The sequence below is a fragment of the Silurus aristotelis genome (genome assembly GCF_946808225.1).
Source record: "Silurus aristotelis genome assembly, chromosome: 20".
In the NCBI taxonomy this organism is placed as follows: domain Eukaryota; kingdom Metazoa; phylum Chordata; class Actinopteri; order Siluriformes; family Siluridae; genus Silurus; species Silurus aristotelis.
The window spans coordinates 9321604-9343309 of record NC_139593.1 but is presented as its reverse complement, the minus strand read 5'-3'; the positions used below and the strand labels follow the sequence as shown (position 1 = coordinate 9343309).

The 21706-nt window shown below is 39.7% G+C and overlaps 1 protein-coding gene and 2 long non-coding RNA genes across 5 annotated transcripts in view; 1 reads left to right on the top strand and 2 right to left on the bottom strand.

Moving 5' to 3' along the window:
• Positions 1-882: 882 nt before the first annotated feature.
• On the top strand, positions 883-4258 carry LOC310715602. Its single transcript, XR_014530369.1, has 3 exons — positions 883-948; positions 1125-1215; positions 4051-4258. It is a non-coding gene; the product is annotated as an uncharacterized lncRNA (long non-coding RNA).
• Positions 4259-14892: 10634 nt separating this feature from the next.
• The window catches only part of vps8 (VPS8 subunit of CORVET complex), a 117834-nt gene continuing 111020 nt past the window's right edge, over positions 14893-21706 (bottom strand). For both annotated transcript variants that reach the window (XM_083522945.1, XM_083522946.1), the window contains exon 44: positions 14893-15092. In XM_083522945.1, the coding sequence (XP_083379071.1) occupies positions 14949-15092 (144 nt within the window). In that variant the 3' untranslated portion in view covers positions 14893-14948. The remainder of the gene's footprint in view (positions 15093-21706) is intronic.
• On the bottom strand, positions 15325-18539 carry LOC310716122. Of its 2 annotated transcripts, none has more exons than XR_014530493.1 (2): positions 17503-18539; positions 15325-17200 (listed from the first exon to the last, which is right to left on the bottom strand). It is a non-coding gene; the product is annotated as an uncharacterized lncRNA (long non-coding RNA). The 2 variants fall into 2 exon arrangements; XR_014530494.1 differs by having other exon boundaries at positions 15325-17165.

Below are 21706 nucleotides of genomic sequence, written 5' to 3'. Positions count from 1 at the left end.
TCTCCCTGCTCTAAAAATAGCTGCCTTAATGAAAGTTGAAGTTGTTTTATACTTCTTACATAAATTTTTTTACAGCACAGTGAAATACTTTCTTCGCATATACCAGCGATGTTATGAAGCTAGGGTCAGCCATGTTACAGAATCCCTGGAGCACAGAGGGTTAAGGGCCATGACCTTTCTATCAGTAATCTCTGAGCTACCACTTTTCCTTTCACCAAGCCCATGTCTCACTGTGTGACCTGTCTGTTTCTCAAGGCTTTCCCTCTTGATTAGCGATGATTAGTGTGTGAAACTTTGCATTGCCCACAGAGTCGCTAACCTCATACAAATCCAGCTGTAGCGTTGAAGCTGGCCAGCTGTGCAGCTGCATATGACAGAAGCAAACTCTGCTCATTCCAATCAATGGGAAAATTAAGCAGGATTGCACAAGGCTGATGATCCAGCTCGATCTCTGTGGGATTATTCATTTCCAGGCCATGGTGATGCATGCAGTGTGGCTTTTAATAAGTCAAATGTCCTTTACTTAAGCTGCAGGTGTTTCCTTTGTAAAAAAAAATGTAATTAAATTAAAAAAATAAAAAGTAGATGCTGTTTCAGAGTGTGAAATGGATTTTCAAAGGGATGTCAACAGGCAAATAAATGTGCTAATAATGATGGAGAAATCATTTATTTGTTAAAATTGGGGGGGGGGGGATCACTGTTAATGCAAAATGCAATTTTAATTTGTAATAAAATCTGTATAAATCCAATTCATTTAATACGAACTGTCATTGCACTGAAGTTCCACACAATTAATGGCAGTAATAATATATTATTCTTTTAATAGCTTCTTACAAAATGCTAACATTTTGTCACTATGTTCACTTTGTTCTGCATGCCGGAACGAACGACACCAGGCTGAGGCAAATGGAGATCTTAAAGAGGGATTTCAGGATCCTGGTGGAGACGGTACGCAGCACATCGCCCACAACGAGGATCATTGTGTCAGGACCTCTTCCCACTTACCAGCGAGGGGCTGAGAAGTTTAGTAGACTTTTAGCACTAAATGAATGGTTACAGTCATGGTGTTGAGAACATAAACTTCTCTTTGTTAATAACTGGAACTGTTTCTGGGAGCGTCCTAGGTTCTTCCACCCTGATGGCCTGCACCCCAGCAGAGTTGGAGCAGCAGTGCTATCAGATAACATCTCTAGGATACTTCACACCATCTGACTGGTAAGACATCAGGAAATCTTCAACTATGAGAACACGAATACAACAGACCAAACGGTTACAAGTTCACACACAGTCCAGTTTATAGAAACCGTATCTATTCCTCGTGTAGCAAAAACAAGAATTAAATACACAAGATCCAGAAATAATCTTATTACAGTTAAAACTGAAAAATGCCAGATAAACAAACACAACAAAGTTCTAAAGTTTGGTCTATTAAACATTAGATCACTTGCACCCAGGGCCCTACGCTGATTTTCTTCAAGAGTTTGCTTGTTTTCTTTCAGACCTCTTGATCGATTTTGATAAAGTGCTGCTTGTAGGAGATTTTAATATTCCTGTAGATGATTTAAACGATGCTCTAGGATTATCATTATCATTTTTCTTTAAACTCTTTTGGGGTTAAACAAAACGTCACCAGACCAACTAATCGCTTTAACCACATACTAGTCTTAATAATGTCCCACGGCGCAGACGTCACTGATATAGATATTTTACCTCAGAGTGATGACATCACAGACCATTATCTCATACTGTACACACTACTGGTAGAGCAGATTAGCCGTGTTGCACCACGCTATCGACCTGGTAGGACTATTGTTCCGACCACTAAGGACAGATTAATAAATAACCTGCCTTAACTACTAATGATCTTGATAAAATGGTTAACAACATAGACCTTATCCTCACTAGCACATTAGACACTGTTGCCCCCTATCCGGTTAAAAAAAGTTAGAGAACAAGCACCTGCACCTTGGTATAATAGTCATACGCATGCCCTCAAGAGAACAGTCCATAATCTGGAGAGAAAATGGAGGAAAACTAAATTGGAGGTATTTAGAATTGCGTATAAAGACAGTATGCTCAGCTACAGACAGGCGCTAAAAGCTGCTAGAGCTGAACATCTGAGCGAACTCATAAAAAACAACAAAAACAATCCCAGGTTCCTTTTTTCTACAGTAGCTAAACTAACTACAAATCAGGGATCTGAAAATTGTGTTTCATCACAGTTTAGTAGTGAGGACTTTATGAATTTCTTCACTAAAAAAAAATAGATAACATTAGAAAAACAATTGTGGCAGTTCAACCTCTGAGACCATCTCCTGAGACAGAGTTACCTTCAACTCCACAACTCCACTGTTTTACATGTATAGGACAGGAAGAGCTGTATGATGTTATTATCAAAGCTAAATCAACAACATGTCAGTTAGATCCCATTCCAACAAATCTACTAAAGGAAGTGTTATATACAGCTGGTGAGTCTCTTCTGAATATTATTAACTCCACACTATCGTTAGGTCACGTCCCTAAATCCCTCAAGCTAGCAGTTATTAAGCCCCTCATTAAAAAACCTAATCTGGATCCAAACACGCTATCGAATTATAGACCAATTTCAAATCTGCCATTTATGTCTAAGATTTTAGAAAAGATTGTCGCTGCCCAGTTATGTTCCCACTTGCAAGAGAACAATATCTTTGAGGAGTTTCAGTCAGGTTTTAAGCCCCATCATAGTACAGAAACTTCCCTAGTTAAAATCACTAATAACCTGTTTTTAGCTTCAGACCAAGGCTTCATCTCGCTGTTAGTTTTACTAGATCTTAGTGCTGCGTTCGACAGTATAGATCATGATCTTCTCCTAGATCGCTAACAGAATTACATTGGCATTTAGGGACCGGCATTAAGCTGGTTTTAATCCTACCTGTCTGATCGTTACCATTTCGTAGATTTAAATGAAAAGCTATCCAGGCTAATGCTAGTGAACTATGGCGTGCCACAAGGTTCAGTTCTAGGACCCCTGCTCTTCACAATATACATGCTTCCCTTAGGAAATATTATTAGAAGGCATGGAATTAGCTTCCATTGTTATGCTGATGATACTCAGCTATATATCTCATCTAAACCAGGCGATACAGCTCAATTAACCCTGATAACTGAGTGTGTTAAGGAAATAAGAGATTGGATGACCCATAACTTTCTACTTTTAAATTCTGATAAGACGGAGATTTTGCTCATCGGCCCAAAAACTAGTATACAGAAGCACCAGCATCTCAACCTGCATTTAGACGGATGTTCTGTAACCACTAGTTCAACAGTAAAAGACCTGGGAGTTATTTTAGACAGCAACTTATCTTTTAAAAATCATATCAACCAACTTACAAAAACAGCCTTCTTTCACCTTAGAAATATTTCTAAGCTAAAAAATATGTTGTCTATATCCGATGCAGAGAAGCTCGTCCATGCGTTCTGACCTCCAGAATAGACTACTGTAATGCGTTACTAGGTGGATGTCCTGCGTCATTAATAAACAAGCTTCAGTTAGTTCAGAATGCGGCAGCCAGAATTCTAACAAGGTCAAGAAAATATGATCAAATAACCCCGATCTTTTCGTCCCTACATTGGCTTCCGGTTAAGTTTCGAATAGACTACAAACTACTGCTACTCACTTATAAAGCACTAAATGGATTGGCTCCCATGTATCTCTCCAGTCTTCTAACACGCTACAATCCGTCACGCTCCCTGAGATCTCAAAACTCTGGGCTTCTAGTAGTTCCTAGAATAGCAAAGTCCACTAAAGGTGGTAGAGCATTTTCACATTTAGCTCCTAAACTCTGGAATAGTCTTCCTGACAGTGTTCGGGGCTCAGACACACTCACCCAGTTTAAGTGCAGATTAAAAACATATCTTTTTAGCAAAGCCTACACATAACACACATCACATCATAACCTTGTGCTCCAGAACATCTGATCACATGCACATTATCAACTTGTGCTGTTAATATCATGAACAGCAGCTACGCTAATTCCTCTCCACTGCTTCTCTTTCTCTCCCCATCCCAAGGCTTCCTGAGGTTTGGCCAGCTCCAGTCACGTCCCACCTCATGAAGATTATGGACTTTAAAGAAGTAGATGCCAAACTCGCAAACATCCTGAACCATCTAGAGACGTACCAGTGCCAATTGGATCCCACTGCATGTGTGGAGTTTGACATTGGACTTCCTGAATTGTTTAAAGGCTCTGGCATGGAGAAGCTGATGCTGGATCTGTGATGAGCACAAATGTTGAGCTCAGTAGCTCCTACTTTTATACCAAAGACTCTTGAAAGAACATTTACTTATAATATTATACTCCAGTGCTCATGTTAGTTCTCACTCTCCAGTGTTCTGTATTGTTGAAAGATTTATGATCAAACTCTTGATGTCACCCAAATGAGGATGGGTTCCCATTTTGAGTCTGGTTCCTCTCAAGGTTTCTTCCTCATTACATCTAAGGGAGTTTTTCCTTGCCACAGTCGCCACGGCTGCTCATCAGGGATAAATGCACACTATTCACCTTGACTGTTGATTTCTGTAAAGCTGCTTTGAGACAATGTCTGTTGTGAAAAGCGCTATAGAAATAAACTTGAGTTAACTTGACTATACAGTTTGGGCTATACTTGATGAACACTTCATTCAGTTTAGTGGCAATATAGTGGATTAGTGAAAGGGGTAGGGAAGGAGAAGCTCAGAAGTTCAGATGTTGGACTTCTGATCAGTAGGTCTTGAGTTTAAATCCCACCAACTCAAAACTGCAACTACTGGGCCCCTTGAGCAAGGCCACTAACCCTCAACTGCTCAGTTGTATGAATGAGATAATTGCCTTAAGATAAAGGTGCCTGCCAAATGTCATAAATGTATCTGTGTGACAGGGAAATGACCAGCAGATGTTAGTGACTGTCCATACAATTCTCCTACTACAATACAGTAGCTGGTCATATGATTTGAGAGAGTGGTTTATGTGACTTATAAGCAGTGTGTAAAAGCTAACCAAGCATCTATCACAGATGTTACCATGCTTACCATTGATCGATCACTGATCACCATTGTTCCCAACAATCATTGATCAGACCTGTTCTTGACAGAAAAGGTTAGTGTTTTATAAAGAGGCAAATAACAATGTAATAGCAATCGGCACATTCCACATACTGCCTTATCTAAAACATTCTACCATCCGTTCTGTTCAATTCTGATAAAAGTATATTTTATTCTTTATTTAGAAAATCTGACATCCATTAAACCACACCGCTTACAGAGCATCAGCCCCCTTCTCATTGGGTTATTAACTGGCTTGGGTTTTACAGGGCAGATCAAAATAACAACAGCAATGCAATTAAAACATTCATCCTCTTAATCCTGATCATGTCTGAGACTGGGAGAACGCCACGCGTGGGCGAAAAAAATCGAAGGTTGGTGAATGTGCACTATGCCAGTAATGAACATAGGTCTCACTGTGTGCCGCATGCTTTATAAGTGTAATAGCCTATTGGCTGTGAATCACAAGACTATAACCCACCGTTTACGCCAACCTACTACTTTTGATCGGATCAAAAGAGGAAGAAATCCAGTTAACTTAGACTCGTGATTTTCTGTTCCTTCTCTGTGGAGTGCTTGACCCCTGCATGTGCAATCGCCACTGTGCTAACGGAGTGATAAAAGACAATAATGAGTCGGGTGGAAAAAAAACAGGGAAGACAAAAAAAAACCAAACAAAAAAAAAAAACGAGAAAGCCTTCAAACAGTTTTGCTTTTTAGGAGCTTTTCTATAAAAAAAATAAATCAAAAATCCTGCACAGACCAAGATTTACACTTCTACAGCATACTATACATACTGGACTAGTTCTTAATATACATAATTACCTATTGTATTCTGGTGTGTAGGCGAAATTTAATTTTACCATTTATATTTACACTCAAGGGCCACTATAACAGGAGCCCTGCTCATTCATGCAATTATCCAGTCAGGCAATTGTGTGTCAGCAGTGCAATGCATAAATCACGCAGATACAGGTCAAGAGCTTCAGTTAATATTCACATCAAATATGGGAATGGGGAGAAAATTTGGTGTCAGTGCTCTGCATGCAAATACAGAAAGCACAGACTTATCAAAACCTGAAAGGTTTCTAAAATCCAAAAGTGTTTTTCTGCTGTTGTAACCAATCCACCTCAAGGATTCATGTTTGCATTTTGAGGTGCTTTTTAGCTCAACGCAGTGGATATTTGAGGTACAATAGCCTTCCTGTCAGCCAAACCTTTTTTGCTCTGAATAAGAAGGTACAAGGTGGAAAAATGACTCTTTACTTGTACATTACAGCACAGAGGAATTCTTTCAGCCATAATACAGCACTCCTGGAACACAGAGGGTCTTGCTCAAGGACCCCAAAAGTGGCAGCTTGGCGATACTGGGGGTTGAACACCCAACCTTCCGGTTACTAACTTTTAGTCTTAACCACTGAACTGCCACTACGCCATTGAACTGCTGCTCAGTGAATGTTTTTGGCACCATGCTGCAACCACTGATTTGAGGTGTTTCGAGTGGCACACTACTGGAAGACAACAAGAAACCAGGAAGAATTTCAACGAGCTCAAACCTCGAAAATGTCAAAACCATTTGGCAACTTGTGCATGATGATCTCACTTCCGCACCCACCCTACTCACCAGATTTGGCTCCTGCAGACTTCGCTCCTTTCTCGAAGATAAAGATCCAGTTCAAAGCTGCTTTTGACACCACTGCAAAGATCCAGCACGAATCACAGAAGGTGTTTGACACGCTTTAAAAAGAAGACTTCCAGGCCACATTCTGGAAGTGTCAGGAACACTGGGAGCGCTGTATTGCTGTGCAAGTGAACTAGTTTTAAGGATCATAGTGTATAAACATAGATTAATAAAGCACTAAAACAGATTTAGTCTTGAAACTATTTGGTACCACCTCATACATGAAAATTCAGGGAGATCTTCAATTTAAGAAATAAGGTCCCCTGGTGGTCTAGTGGTTAGGATGCGGCGCTCTCACAGCTGCGGTCCAGGTTCGATCCCCGGTCAGGGGACCAACCCTAGCGACTTTCAGTGCCGGTCCCAAGCCCGGTTAAATGGGGAGGGTTGCGTTAGGAAGGGCATCCAGAGTAAAAACATGTGCCAAATCAAACATGAGGAGGATCCGCTGTGGCGACCCCTAACGGGAGAAGCCGAAAGATAGTTTTTTTTATCAGTTTAAGAAATACTCAAACCAACCTGTCTGGTACGATTAATACTCAGGTTACTGAGACCAAATGAATTGTCAATTCTGGTGAATTAAGTGAAGACCTGTCTCTGTAGGATTTTATGTAAATCGATGTAAAACGCATGCTAAAATAGATAAGTGCAAGGATAATACCTCAAATACTCTCAGTACTAACAGTCTTGTTGTTTTTTCTGTTATGGTTTTGTTTTATGAAATGTGCAGCATTTGGTACATTTCTGTATTATTTTCTCTAAAATAATACAGAATAATAATAAATAATAAAAACTAATATAAATAAATAATAAAAACTAATATCCTAAATGACCCTTTGCACATACTGTATGCATTAAATATAACCTGATTGTGTTGTATTTATTCCCCATTAAAACAATTTTTGAGACCACCCACATTGTAATTTACTTTAAAATCTCATATGATAGGAATAAACCGCTTATATGACATGATTGAATAGGGACGCGTATCTGAAAATCAAAAACAGACAATAGGAAGTGCAGTCCATTCAGAAACTTGTTGATACAGTAGTGTTAACTGTAACATCTTTGGATCAGTCAGAGAAGAAACTGTATTATCTTGAGAGCTTGATTATTATCACTCCAAACTGTCCTTATTAAGGGTCATTTGGTGTCAAGAACGGCACATGACAGATTTCTACCAGATGTTTTTCAAGATCAAGATAAGATAAGAGCCAAAGATTAATGGAATAATGGAAGCGAAAGAATTTGTATGGGAACAAGCATGAGCTGTCCTTGAGCGATGAGCTTCTCTTTTTGTAGTGGTGATTTGCTCTTTCAAAATGATCCCTTAAGCCTCAGAGTATCTAGCAAAATTGCCCTCTGAAACTCTTCAACCGCCTACACATGAAATGCAGCACAATCCCTCAGAGCTGCCTGAGACATCGGTCTCCAATGAGAAAAGTTATGCTTGCCTCTGGAACTCAGTGCTGAAGCTTCTACTGTATAGGTTTAAAAGCAATGCTGATGTCTCAGTCAGACTTAACTGGACTTGGACATCTGATCAAAAAAATTTAATAGAAAGAAAAAAAAGAATCACCACATAATTTCCAAAAGTCTAATCAATAATTTGACTTATGAAGTATATACAAATATCATATAGCTATCATATAGCTATCACACAAATATCACACATATGAAGCCAGCCAGCTTAATTTTTTTTTTGTGTGTCAGTGACGCACCACATGGATTGGAAGCTAATGTTCTTCACCCTGCAGAAACATTCCTCCTGCAGACATTTGTAGCACAACAAATGATCCTGATGGCTGCCTCACTCTTTGCTCACCTCAGCACTTCAGAGACCTTAAGTTCTGAGGCTCTGGAAGGTTCTATATGTGTCCCAGATCTTTCGCTCCAGCTAGTCCCAGATGAAACAGTGCAACCACAGTCTCCGTTTTGACTCAATATTTTTTCAAAAATGCACTCGGATTCTTTCTTCCAGAAGCTAAAAATGTCATACAGCAGGAGAGAGAGCGGATATTTTCACGCTGCATTTGCTCAAATTAAATGACTGCCAAACTTCCAGGGCTTATTGACTAAAAAAGGTGCAAAGTTGTTCATGCTAGGAAGTTTTTCTCACATTCATATTTCCTTTTAAAAGCATCTCAACTTACATCCAACTGATTTTACTTGAAAATGTATTAACCAGCCAATCAAATTACAGGCTATTAATCATGAATTATTCTCCATCACCTTGTGGTTCAGCAGAAAGGTATTAATTACTGCACAAAATTGCAATCAATTGATGAAAAACGAAGGCCTGCTGATCACTTGGACTTTTCATGTCCAACCGGTTACATACTTTGTTCACATGACTAACACAGTAACTACTTACCACAGCTACACAACTAAACAGTGCCTTGCTTAGAACACATAATGAAAGTGTAAAATATGGAGCATTTTTAATGATCTGGTGACAGGATTGATGATTGGCCAGATGCTGTTGGCTCAAATCATCTGTTCTTTTTCCTGTTTACAGATTCTGGGGTGCTACAGAGTTTATCCTCTGGGCAGCTATTTAATAGACCGCTTTATCATTGAAATGAAGCTGAACAGTGACGCCTAGACTCGGTTCCAGCACTACTGCATATTTGCAACACAAAAATCTGTAAAAACAAAATCTGACTTTAAAAATTGTAATTAACCTTATGCAATCACAAGTTCAGTTTATTGTTAAAGGTAAAGTACAGACCTTTTCCTCTTTTGCGTTTCGCTGACAGAAGGTCGAAAGGTCATCACTAAGTCTGTTGATTGGGTTGGTTCATCAGTTGACAAAAGTATAAATGGCTTAAAAATACAAACAGGATTTTTACATGAGTTTACATTCACATTACTTTACTCATTGGTGATTCATTTAAATCACATTAACACACTGAGGTTAGTTTGTGATATAATTAAACTGAATGGCTTTAAACCCCATCATGTGGGATAAAGAACAGTAGAAGAGAATTAAAACCTGCCTGGACCAGAAGATGGAAATTAACAAAATAATAAATATAATTTTTAACACACACACACACACACACACACACACACACACACACACACCCATATAACTTTCTTTTGGCTTCTCCCATCAGGGGTCGCCACAGCGGATCATCTGCATGTTTGATTTGGCACGTTTTTGCTGGATGCCCTTCCTAATGCAACCCTCCCCATTTATCCGGGCTTGGGACCGGCATTAAGAGTGGCTGGGTTTGGTTCCCTGACTGGGGATATAATAATAAATGTGAATCCACTGTGTTGTTTTTTGTTCATTTTGCTTGCTTGGGGTTTTCAATTTAGCAGTAATATATTACAGAAGCAGCCTCTTTAAGAAGGTAACGGATGGAGGTAAGTCATGTGACAGAGGCATCATGACATGCATCAAGAGTGAGTCATAGACAGATGTGGCGGAGAGAATCTCGTAATTTTACAAAATAAAACATCGTTCAGAATCAGATAATAAATAAAACGGTTATAATGTAAGTTATGTATTCTTTCTGTGCGGCCCGGTACCAATTGACCCACGGACCGGTGCCGGTCCACGGCCCAGAGGGTTGGGGATCACTGCTCTAGACAACTGGGTCAGAGCGTCTCAAAAACAGCAGCTCTTGTGGGATGTTCCTGATCTGCAGTGGTCAGTATCTATTAAAACTGGTCCAAGGAAGGAGCAGTGGTGAACCGGTGACAGGGTCATGGGCGGCCGAGACTCACTGATGCACGTGGGGAGTGAAGGCTGGTCCGTGAGGTCCGATCCAACAGACAAGCTTTTGTAGCTCAAACTGCTGAAGAAGTTTATGCTGTTAATGCTCCACGGGTTTAGAACTGTTTTGGCGTCAAAAGGGGGACATGTGTATTTATATACATGTGTGTATATATATATATATATATATATATATATATATATATATATATATATATATATATATATATATATATATATATATATATATATATACCAGATGGTTGTTGACTTCTCAAGTCTGCTTGTTCAGGTGTAAATTTTTACCTAATAGCAGCTGTGACAGTAGAACCAGCTGTAATATACATCATTACTGTAACAGCTAATTTAATGGGTACGGCACTCCACATAATCTAAGGCTAATAATGAACAAATTAAATGTAGATTTAAGATTTATGGAAGGCGTCTCCAGTGTCAGCACTTTGTAACATTTACAACGATTGGGAAAGTCTTCAGGAATTGAGGTTCGCCCTTTTCACAGCTTAGATTATAAATAAAATTTAAAAAAGGAGAAAAAAAAGAAAATCTGTTAAGAGAATGACTGTTTAGAGCTGCTATTTATGTGATAACTAAAAATGGTAAAAAAAAAAAAATATATATATATATATATATATATATATATATATATATATATATATATATATATATATATATATATATATATATATATATATATATATATATATATAAAAAAGAAAATGCATCACACCAGTCCATGTTTTGGTTATTTTCCTGTAACAACACACCCTGCTTTCAAGGATTTTGTATTTGCTTCCTAGGCATGAAATTCTTTAGAAGGTATATTATACTACACAGAATATTCTGGATTGTTTAAACACAGGCTTTTGCTTTTAAGACGTTTCCGTAACAACAGTGGAGATAACGTACAACAAAATGACAAAGAGCTTAGAGAAACTCTATTTGCACGTCTCTATGAACACTGAAGCGTTTTTAAGCTGTTTGCTAGCCTCTGCAGCCATGACAAGCAGCTCTTCATAATCCTGTGGATATAAACTTGGCCAATGAAACGTTATTATTTCCCTATTCTTAGTGTTTCTTGTCATCCATAACACAAACAAGCAGGCTTTTATTCTGGGTATAAACCGAGTGAGAGCAGAAGCAGATAAAATGTTAATGCTTCGCTTCTACAGGTCTGAGATGAATAATAAAACGCGTGTCCTCATAAATTTCAGGTTCATTAAACCAGTTCATACACTATCAAGGAAACGGTGGCACTGTGGGGCTGCCCTGCTTTTTCCACCAAACACTGACCTTAACCATTTACTGATCTGGAGCCCTACCATTTCTCTCAGTACTTATTAATATAATGTAGTGCAGGATTGAATGGTGTGGTGTGTGGCGAGGACAAACGCATCAGATATGGCATGCACACACTCGCGTCTCTATGAGCAGAGCTGAAGGCTCTTTGTTCACTGGGAACACGTCTTTTGAGGCCAGAACAATCCACTTTCTGAGCCTGGGGAAAGAGAGTTTCCTTTCACACACACACACACACACACACACACACACACACACACACACACACACAAACACACACACGCACACAAGATGCCTGCTGTTTCAGTTCTGAATGTACACCATTCTCTCTCACACACACACACACACCGACTCCCGATTATGCGAAAAGCTTTATATGTGCGTCCCAAGCACGTGAAGTCACATGTCTCTGACAGCGCCATAAGCAGAACAGCCTCATCCATCAAAAGCCATTACAGCTTATCTCAGTTAGAGCACCGGATCTGCCTTTAAAGACTTAATCACGCAGAAATGCTCTCAGGAACGTTCCTGTTGATGTTTAGCCGAGTTGTTAAAGGCGAGAGTGAAGTGAGTCACCAGTCAACACACGTTTTTCTATATGGAATATAAAACATTGGATGACTGAGGTGTCATTAGAAAACATACAGGCACAATAATTTTTTTTTTTAGCCCCATCATTAAAACTATATTTTTTATTAATATGCAAATCACACATCATGTTTTTCTATGCTAAACTGATCAAGCAATAAAACGTGATGTAATGTAATTACTCGCTGATTATTTTCCAAAAACAAAGGATTACCACAATTTCCCATTAATATACAGGATTATCCATTTTATCCATTTATAGTTACCTCTGTGCAACAAGTACTGGAAGATTCTGTTTTTATGAACATTATAGGAGCTATAAACAGTCATTACCATTTGAGAGTGGAGAACTTAATTCCTTCCATTAATGTTCCATAAATAGCTCCTTGAAACCTCACAATATCAGCGAGAGGAAATGCTTCCGTTTTGTTGCAGCATAAATGTGACCTTTGTTCTGACCAGAGCTGGAAAGTAATAAAGTACAAATTCTTTACTGCACCGGTTACTTTTTACTTTCACTCAATACATTTTTACACAAATATCTGTACTTTCTACTTCTTAAATTTTTTAAACCAGACTTTAGTTTAAATTCATTTGTTTAAAGGATCAATATGTTTCCGTCTCATTGAGCGCCGTTTTCAGCCCGTCAACGTATTTCCTGTCATTGCGCTGCTTTTTCAATCTACCACTGGTGTATCATTTCCTGGCTCTCACACACCACAGATGAAGGTTAGTTTATGAAGCAAACAATGAACAAAGCAGAAGGCAACAGAGGAAGTCTGGGGTTAACGTGGATGAGACAGAGGGAGTCAGTGATGTAAACATGACTGAGAACAGAGACGTTCCTGATCACATGATCATCATCATCTTTTCTCTGCTTGTGTTCTATATAGTGGATGTTCAGCCTGAATACATTCATTTGGTAACAAACTTTTTTCGTATTAATATATTAATATGACGTGAGGTCCAGTTACCAGCGTGACACTAAAACAGGTAGTAGTAATGGCTTATTGAGCGAAAAAGTGCAGTCAAGTACTTCTAACTTATACCAGATTCTTTTCAGTCTACTAAGTGAAGAATAAACATTGACATGAACTAACTTGACTTGTGGACACGCCACATTTTAAAAAGTATCTATAACTACACACTATATGGACCAAAGTATTTCAGACTCCTGGCTTTTCCAGTAATGTGTGGTTCTTCCTCAAACTGTTACCACCAATTGTATAGAACCTCTTTGGATGCGGTAACATAAAATGTTTCCTTTATTTGAACTGCGAGACACAAACTTGTTCTAGTTTGACGATGCCTCTGCGCACAAAGCCGGCTCTATGAAGATATGCTTTGTATGGTTTGGAGTTTAAAATCTCCTGCTATAGAGCTCTGACTTCAACTCTTACTGAACACCTTCGGGGTGAATTGGAACAGTGACTGGTGAAAGAGGACAAATCTCCACAAGCACACTCCTAAATCTAGTGAAACATCTTCCCAGATAATGTGAGACTAAATGTGGAATGGGATGATACAAATACAAATATTAGAGTCAGGCGTCTGAAAACGTTTGTCCATATAGTGTATTTTTCATAGGGCCAGCAAAGACTTCTCTTACGGCCTAAACACTATCAGAAGCACTGACCTACATTTACAACCTAAATTCTAATATTTGTTTCATGAAATTGTATTCATTCATTCCCAACTTTTTATTCTCTTCATTTTGTAGCGATTCTCTTGGCTGCACTGCTTCCAGTACGTGTATGTGGATGTTAGATTTTTTTGTCCAATCAGATTTCAGCCTCTATGTGCTGCCATGACAATCTAATCTGCCCAGGGCCTTTAAAGTCAATACTGCTGGCCTTTTTACCATAGAGAATATTATCAACGGGTCAGTTTCTTTAACCAATCAAATTTCATATTCGCCTCACAGGGCAGCTAGCTGGCCCAGAATAGCGTCAGCTAGGGACAGAGGAGGGACATGGGGTATATCAGTAGGAGAATGCAAAGGATGGGCCACCAGGAAGGAGGAAAAGAGGAAGACCAAGGAGGAGGTTTATGGATGTGGTAGTTGGTGTGAAAGAGGCAGATGTAAGGGACAGGGGGATATGAAAACGGACGATCCGCTGTGGCGACCCCTAATGGGAGAAGCCGAAAGTAGATGTTGTTTTAATTTATTCCTTTTATTTCCTCTTCTCTTTTAATTATGTAGTTGAACCTTTTTCATATGTCCCTTTGTTCTAGTTTGGGATTATTGGACTGCATAGGATGTGATTGTTATAAAATAATAAAAATTCTGAGTTGCCTTTATGCATGTTCTTTATTTCTTCTACAGTACAGTACTGCATTTGATTGAATATTTGTTCGGTACTGGTCAGTTTCCGCACTCATCACATGAATTACCCACAAATACCAATGTATTACTGTATATTCATCGATTATTTTCCTGTAACAGAATAATAATGATCGCCTTATTCCTTACTTTCATTGTTTTCGATGTGAAGGTGAGTGAAAGAATGATGACATCAGTGCAGGTTAGTAGTGTAAAGTAGTGCTTTTATTCAGGTGTGTAACAGTGGGTAAAGTCTGCACTACTCCTCTACCATTGGCGGTGGAGAAAGCTTGAGGCTGAGGTTTTCACTGTGGTAGATGCTTCCTGCTCCTGGGTGGGCAGGGTTCATCAGGCCAGTTCTCTCACTGCTGTGGGAGTGGGCGAGTTCTGTGAGGATCGCCAACTGCGAGACAAAAGAAAAAAAAAAAAAAATGTATATACACTTATAAAATGGCAGTATTTTGTTAAAAGAGCTGAATGTTTCTGATGATTCTTTTTTTACTTGTCCATATGTGTGCACGTGTTTCCAGATACGTTACAAAACGTACTAATTAGTTTGGTGTTGCAGGAAAATCAGACACTAAAGTGTTTAAAATGAGTATTGTGTCATGAATGCATCATGATTCATATCGCTGTTAATTACGCTGGAAGCTGAAAAAAAAGACAAAAGGCTAATGCTTGTTTCTCAAAGCTTTCAGTGGATTGTGAATAATTCCAGCTTCAAGTTCTACAAGAAACATTTTCTGAAACAGAAAAACCCTCGATAATAAGATAAAAGCTCTTTTACCATTTGGTGCACACACACACACACACACACACACTGAGGTAGTTAATACCAACGCTCTGCAATAGTTAATAACACAAGCCGAGAGAAAAGCACTGTAGTAGGAGATCAGTGGAAGCCTGATGAATGACTTACACAGATTGTGTGTTCTGAGTGGATGTAGACATGTCTAATCAACAAGCTGTTTCTGCCCACACAACTGCCACTGACAGGATGTTTTGCAACATTCGGTGTGATTTTAAAATGCTGTTGTGTGTCCCCCAGAAGATCAACAGCTTCTGAAGTCAGTCATTCTGAGGTTTGGTGTGACTGAAGCTGTTGACCTCATTCTGCTTTTCACTGCATTGCACTGCTGCCACACGGTTTTCTTGCACATATACCAGTGTTTATGTATATAAATGTTCAGGCATAACATTATGACCACCTGCCTAATATAGTGTTGGTCCCCCTTTTGCTGCCAAAACAGTTCTGACACGTCAAGCATTAACAGCATGAACTTCTTCAGCAGTTTGAGCTACTCGTCTGTTGGATCGGACCACACGGATCAACCTTCGCTCCCCTCATGCATCAATGAGTCTCGGCCGTCCATGACCCTGTCGCTGGTTCACTACTGTTCCTTCCTTGAAGAACTTTTGATAGATACTGATCAATGCAGACCATAAACATCCCACAAGAGCTACAGTTTTGGAGATGCTCTGAGCCAGTTGTGTAGACGTCACAATTTGGCCCTCGTCAAATCACTCAAATCCTCATGCTCGCACATTTTTCCTGCTTCTAACTTTAACATTGAGGGCAAAATGTTCACTTGCTGCTTAATACACCCACTAACAGGTGCCATGATGGAGAGATAATCCGTGTTATTCAGTTTACTGGTTATAATGTCATAATATTATGCCTGATCGGTGTATGTATATATATGTATATATATATATACATACACACACACACACACACACACACACACACACACACACACACACACACACACACACACACACACACACACACTCTCATTAGTGGACACCTTCTCCTAAACATTCCTTTCAGTTCCCACTCCATTCTCTCTTACTGTTTTCTTTATTCCCTTACATTCCACCCTCTCAACACTCTCTCATTCTGTCTCAATATGTCTTCTTTCTGTTCTGCTCTTTATCTCTCTCTCTCTCAAAAGCAGCAGTGTGATGGGTAGAGAGCTACTCCTATTATATACAAGTGGAATTCTTTCTGAGAGAGAGACATTTCTTCACCACTGAGGCAGAATGGTCGAGAGGCCATGCTTCCACAGCACAGTACAGCATGCTGAGGCAAATCCTTCTCAATCCAGTACAGCATGCTGAGGCAAAGCCTTCTCAATCCAGTACAGCATGCTGAGGCAAAGCCTTCTCAATCCAGTACAGCATGCTGAGACCACGCCTTCTCAAACCCAGTACAGCATGCTGAGACCACACCTCCTCAAACCCTGTACAGCATGCTGAGACCACGCCTTCTCAAACCCAGTACAGCATGCTGAGACCACACCTCCTCAAACCCAGTACAGCATGCTGAGACCACGCCTCCTCAAACCCAGTACAGCATGCTTAGACCACGCCTCCTCAAACCCAGTACAGCATGCTTAGACCACGCCTCCTCCAAACCAGTACAGCATGCTTAGACCATGCCTCCTCAACCCAGTACAGCATGCTGAGACCACACCTCCTCGAACCCAGTACAGCATGCTGAGACCACACCTCCTCGAACCCAGTACAGCGCCTCCTCAAACCCAGTACAGCATGCTGAGACCACGCCTCCTCAAACCCAGTACAGCATGCTTAGACCACGCCTCCTCAAAACCAGTACAGCATGCTGAGACCACACCTCCTCAAACCCAGTACAGCATGCTTAGACCACGCCTCCTCAAACCCAGTACAGCATGCTTAGACCACGCCTCCTCAAACCCAGTACAGCATGCTAAAACCACGCCTCCTCAAACCCAGTACAGCATGCTTAGACCACACCTCCTCAAACCCAATACAGCATGCTGAGGCCACACCTCCTTAATTTTGCAGGGGCTTAGACTCAATTTTGATACATGATATTTTGAAACACTTAAAATGAATGTGATTAAGGCTCTTGTGTTTTAGTTCTTCTAATTAAGACCCTTAACAATAATGCATTTAAACAGAAATGTTGCACACACATGCACAAGGAGACACAGAACACACACCTGCCAATGACTCTCACTCTTTATCTCTCTCTCCCCCTCTCTCACTCCCTTCATCTCTCTTTTTTGCAAACACGCACCACTGATTTTTTTTCTCATCTGAACCCGTTCACACATTAATTAAAGAGCTGGAAACTAGGCCGATTGGTAGTGCCTGCTGTGTTAATTAAACAGAAGGACAGGCCTGGGATTTGATCTCACAACCCCCAGGTCACCAGCGCAAAAACCTTAAACCACAAAGCTACCACTTCCCATTTGCTCAATAAGGATAATTAATTTTCACTTCTGTCGGTTGCCCTCGGTGTTGTGTGATGAATATACCGGTGCTGAATCACTGCACTGAAATCCATCAGGACGGCTGTTGCGAAGCAACTTGAGCAAATAGAAGCTCTGGTGTTGTCTGTCCTTGCAAAAGGTGTGCGCTGTCCTAATGTTATATTATTCAACTGACTGCTTATACACTACTGTAGGTTTCGACACCAGTCCAATTAAAACAGATTAGAATATAACAATTAATATTTTAATTGATGATGGATGATTAGCACTATCGTGTTGTATTGGGTACTAGCATGAATGCTGAAACTTTATAGTTTGAGCACAGTGTACACATGTGCATCTCCAGAAATGAGGCCGATGCGATTCGCATCTCGATGCATAGCAACGATATGATACTATAAAGATACATATGAAGCAGATACCAATGTGATTCACTCCTATTTTAAAGCGTTGTGTGATCCGATTGCGATTGCAAAGGAGATGCTGCTACTGCTTGCATGTGAATATTGTTGATGCCTGTACTGTAATTACTAAGTGCACAGAGAGAGAGAGAGAGAGAGAGAGAGAGAGAGAGAGAGAGAGAGAGAGAGAGAGAGAGAGAGAGAGATGATCGATCAGGGCAAAGTGAAAATTATTTTGACTTTAAAATTTTGACAATATAAAAGACTGAATAATTTAACGTATTAATAATGAAATCAAACTAAATCACAAAATGTTCTCGATCGAACTTTTAGCCCCTGACCTTGTGAACTAGCATGAGGATGTGTTTTTTCGAGTCTCTAAAGCTCTTCTATAAGTCGCTCTGATACCTCTGAGTATAAGTACATCAGAGACCTCATCATTTACTGCACCACGCTGCATGAGATCCTCCAGCACTGCTCGACTGGTACCACCTTCTCTCAGAATGAGAAATAAGTATACTTCAAGGCTCTTCTCTGTTCTGGCACCGAGGTGGTGAAATGAATCTTTAAGCGACGGTTGAAGACCTACCTCTTCCTGAAACACTTAAATTAGCACTTTCCAAGTTTGCTTTATAGAAATCAAGAGTTATAATCTGATTTATATTAAGTTTTTTTGTTTTTTTGTAATTTAGCGTACATTTATTCATTGATAGAGACTCAAAGCATTTTTGTACGTCGCTCTGGACACAGGCGTCTGCTAAATGTCAATGTAAATGCTCTGTAAAGCAGCATCCTATTATCAATATAAATATAATACAAATACGTAACACATTCAAAAATATTGTATATTTTGATACATTTAAATCGTATTTCTTATCCTCTCAAATCTCCCATGTAAACACTCACTAATGACATGAGGCCCAGTGTTTGTGCTGAAACCTTGTGCAGTCGTAGAAATAAAATCAACTCAAAAATATTTCGCTCAGGATCACCAATGAACCGCAAAACACCTCATTTTTTGGCGAAATCAGAAATAATCAGGGTGCTGAGGCGTGTCATGGGTCTTGAAGTTGCTGTTTTTTTATAGATTGCATGCTCTCTGGGTTCTCTTGCACTAAAAGGTGCAATGACATGGCAACCTGGCTGTGATCTCCTTTTCTTCCTTCTCAATCAAAGTGATTACAGTCAATCATGGCACATTTGTGAGCTCATGTATGTGGAGGTGGACTGCATACGTAGAAGCCAAAAAATATATAAAAATTTATAGTGTTGGCATTGTGTGTTTTGAAGTAAGCATGTGCTCAGCTTTCACCCACCAATTTACCTTTACATTTGCAGCATTTAGCAGACATTTGCAACATTTAGCAGACAATTTGGAGAAAAAGTCTCTCTGGGGAAAAAGATCTACAGCACTAACAGGGATGGATACAGAGAGAGGTCATAATACGCAGAACATGAAAGATTGCTGGAAACATTTCTTTAAATTTTTTAGCTAATTTTCAGTTGTCCTCTGTCTCACGTGATGAATTCTTCTTCTTTTTAAGAATGTTGACGGAGAAGTATAGAGAAGGTCAGAAGGAGTGTCAGAGAAGTATGTGAGGGTTGTGCAGACATGTATGAGGACAGTGTGACAGAAGTGAAGTGTGCAGTAGGAACGACAGACTGGTTCAAGGTGGAGGTTGGACTGCATCAAGGATCAGCTCTGAGCCCTTTCCTGTTTGCAGTGGTGATGGACAGGTTGACGGACGAGGTCAGACAGAAGTCTCCCTGGACTATGATGTTTGTGGATGATATTGTAATTTTTGGTGAAGAAAAGAGTGCAGGCAGGGTGGAGTGTGTGGAGAAGAGTGATAGCAGGAGTGATTTGTGTTAGAGTATCTGCGAGAGTGAAAGGGAAAGTTTATAGGACTGTGGTGAGACCTGCGATGTTGTATGGTTTAGAGACAGTGGCACTGAGTAAAAGACAGGATGCAGGGCTGGAGGTAGCAGAGCTGAAGATGTTGAGGTTTTGTATGGACAGGATCAGAAACAAGTTTATTAGAGAGACTGGTTTTGGAGAATGCTGAGGATGGCACCACCAGGAAGGAGGAAAAGAGGAAGGCCAAAGAGGAAGTTTATGGATGTGATGAGGGAAGACATGCAGGTAGTTGGAGAAGCCGAAAGAAGAAGAAGTCTCGCGTGATGAATACAGAACGCCAAAACTAAATCATTGCTCTGAAATCCATTAGCATTAGCATGAAAGTAAGAGTTGTTTTCATAACTCATAATGTGACATAATTTCGTACCTAGACCATGATTTCAAGATCCAGAAGATTCAGAAATGTGTGCATTAGATAAAAAGGGATTATAAACATAAAATAAGAAAAAATGTGAAAGTAATAGAAAATAGATAATGATAAAGAGGTATTTAAACGTTAAATGAGCGTTAACTGTAAACAGCTCACAGCAGCAGTGCCAAATCCAGGATTTGTCATACAGTACAGCAAAAATACAGCTATCCTAGTTAGCTAAGCTGTGACATCAACTACAAATACTCCACAGTACTTCACTATACAAAGTGAGAAATCGTGGCTCGGTTTTTTTTTTGGAAATGATATGTAGTACTGCGGTATGAGAGTTAGAGTCACGTATTAAAATGTTTACCCAATGAGACCAGTGCACCAGTTGTAACTCCGCCCATTTATCCAACAAGCTACAGCATTGAAAACAATTTCATTTCAAACAGCAGTGCACTTTCCTCACACACCCACACACTAGGTATGTGACTCTCAGGAAACGCCTCGGTCTCCATGGTGATGATCAATCAATTAACATATCAATCATCATATACAATATAGGTCACAAATTATTCCACTTTCTATACAGCATATCTACAAAAAATACATATAAATAAATAAAACAAAATTTGACCAATGCAAATATGTTCAAAATGATGCATTATGATATAAATGTCAATTGCATCCAATGCAACAATTTTTTTTCTTTAATCGATGCATCACTAACTTTTACGGCGATGCACAGATGAAAATGTTCCTACAGACTGAACAGATGTTTGGCTCTCACAAGTCCAGTAACACGATACTAAATTCAAGGTTTATAATAGTTTGTGTTCTTGCGCATAAATCCACACACGCGCACACGAAGGCGTGTGCAGGATCCAAATAAATTTGCGAAAATGTACAGGTTTTTCTTGAATTTCTTGTGTAACACATTATGCACTAAACCGCTTGTATCCGGCTTGATAAATGAGGCTTGTTGTTTGCGCCGACAGATTTTATGATGCAATGGAGTGCTCTGTGCCTCATTTGTGCAGGATTAGAAATAAACCAGCTTGAATGTTTCTTCTACCACAGAGC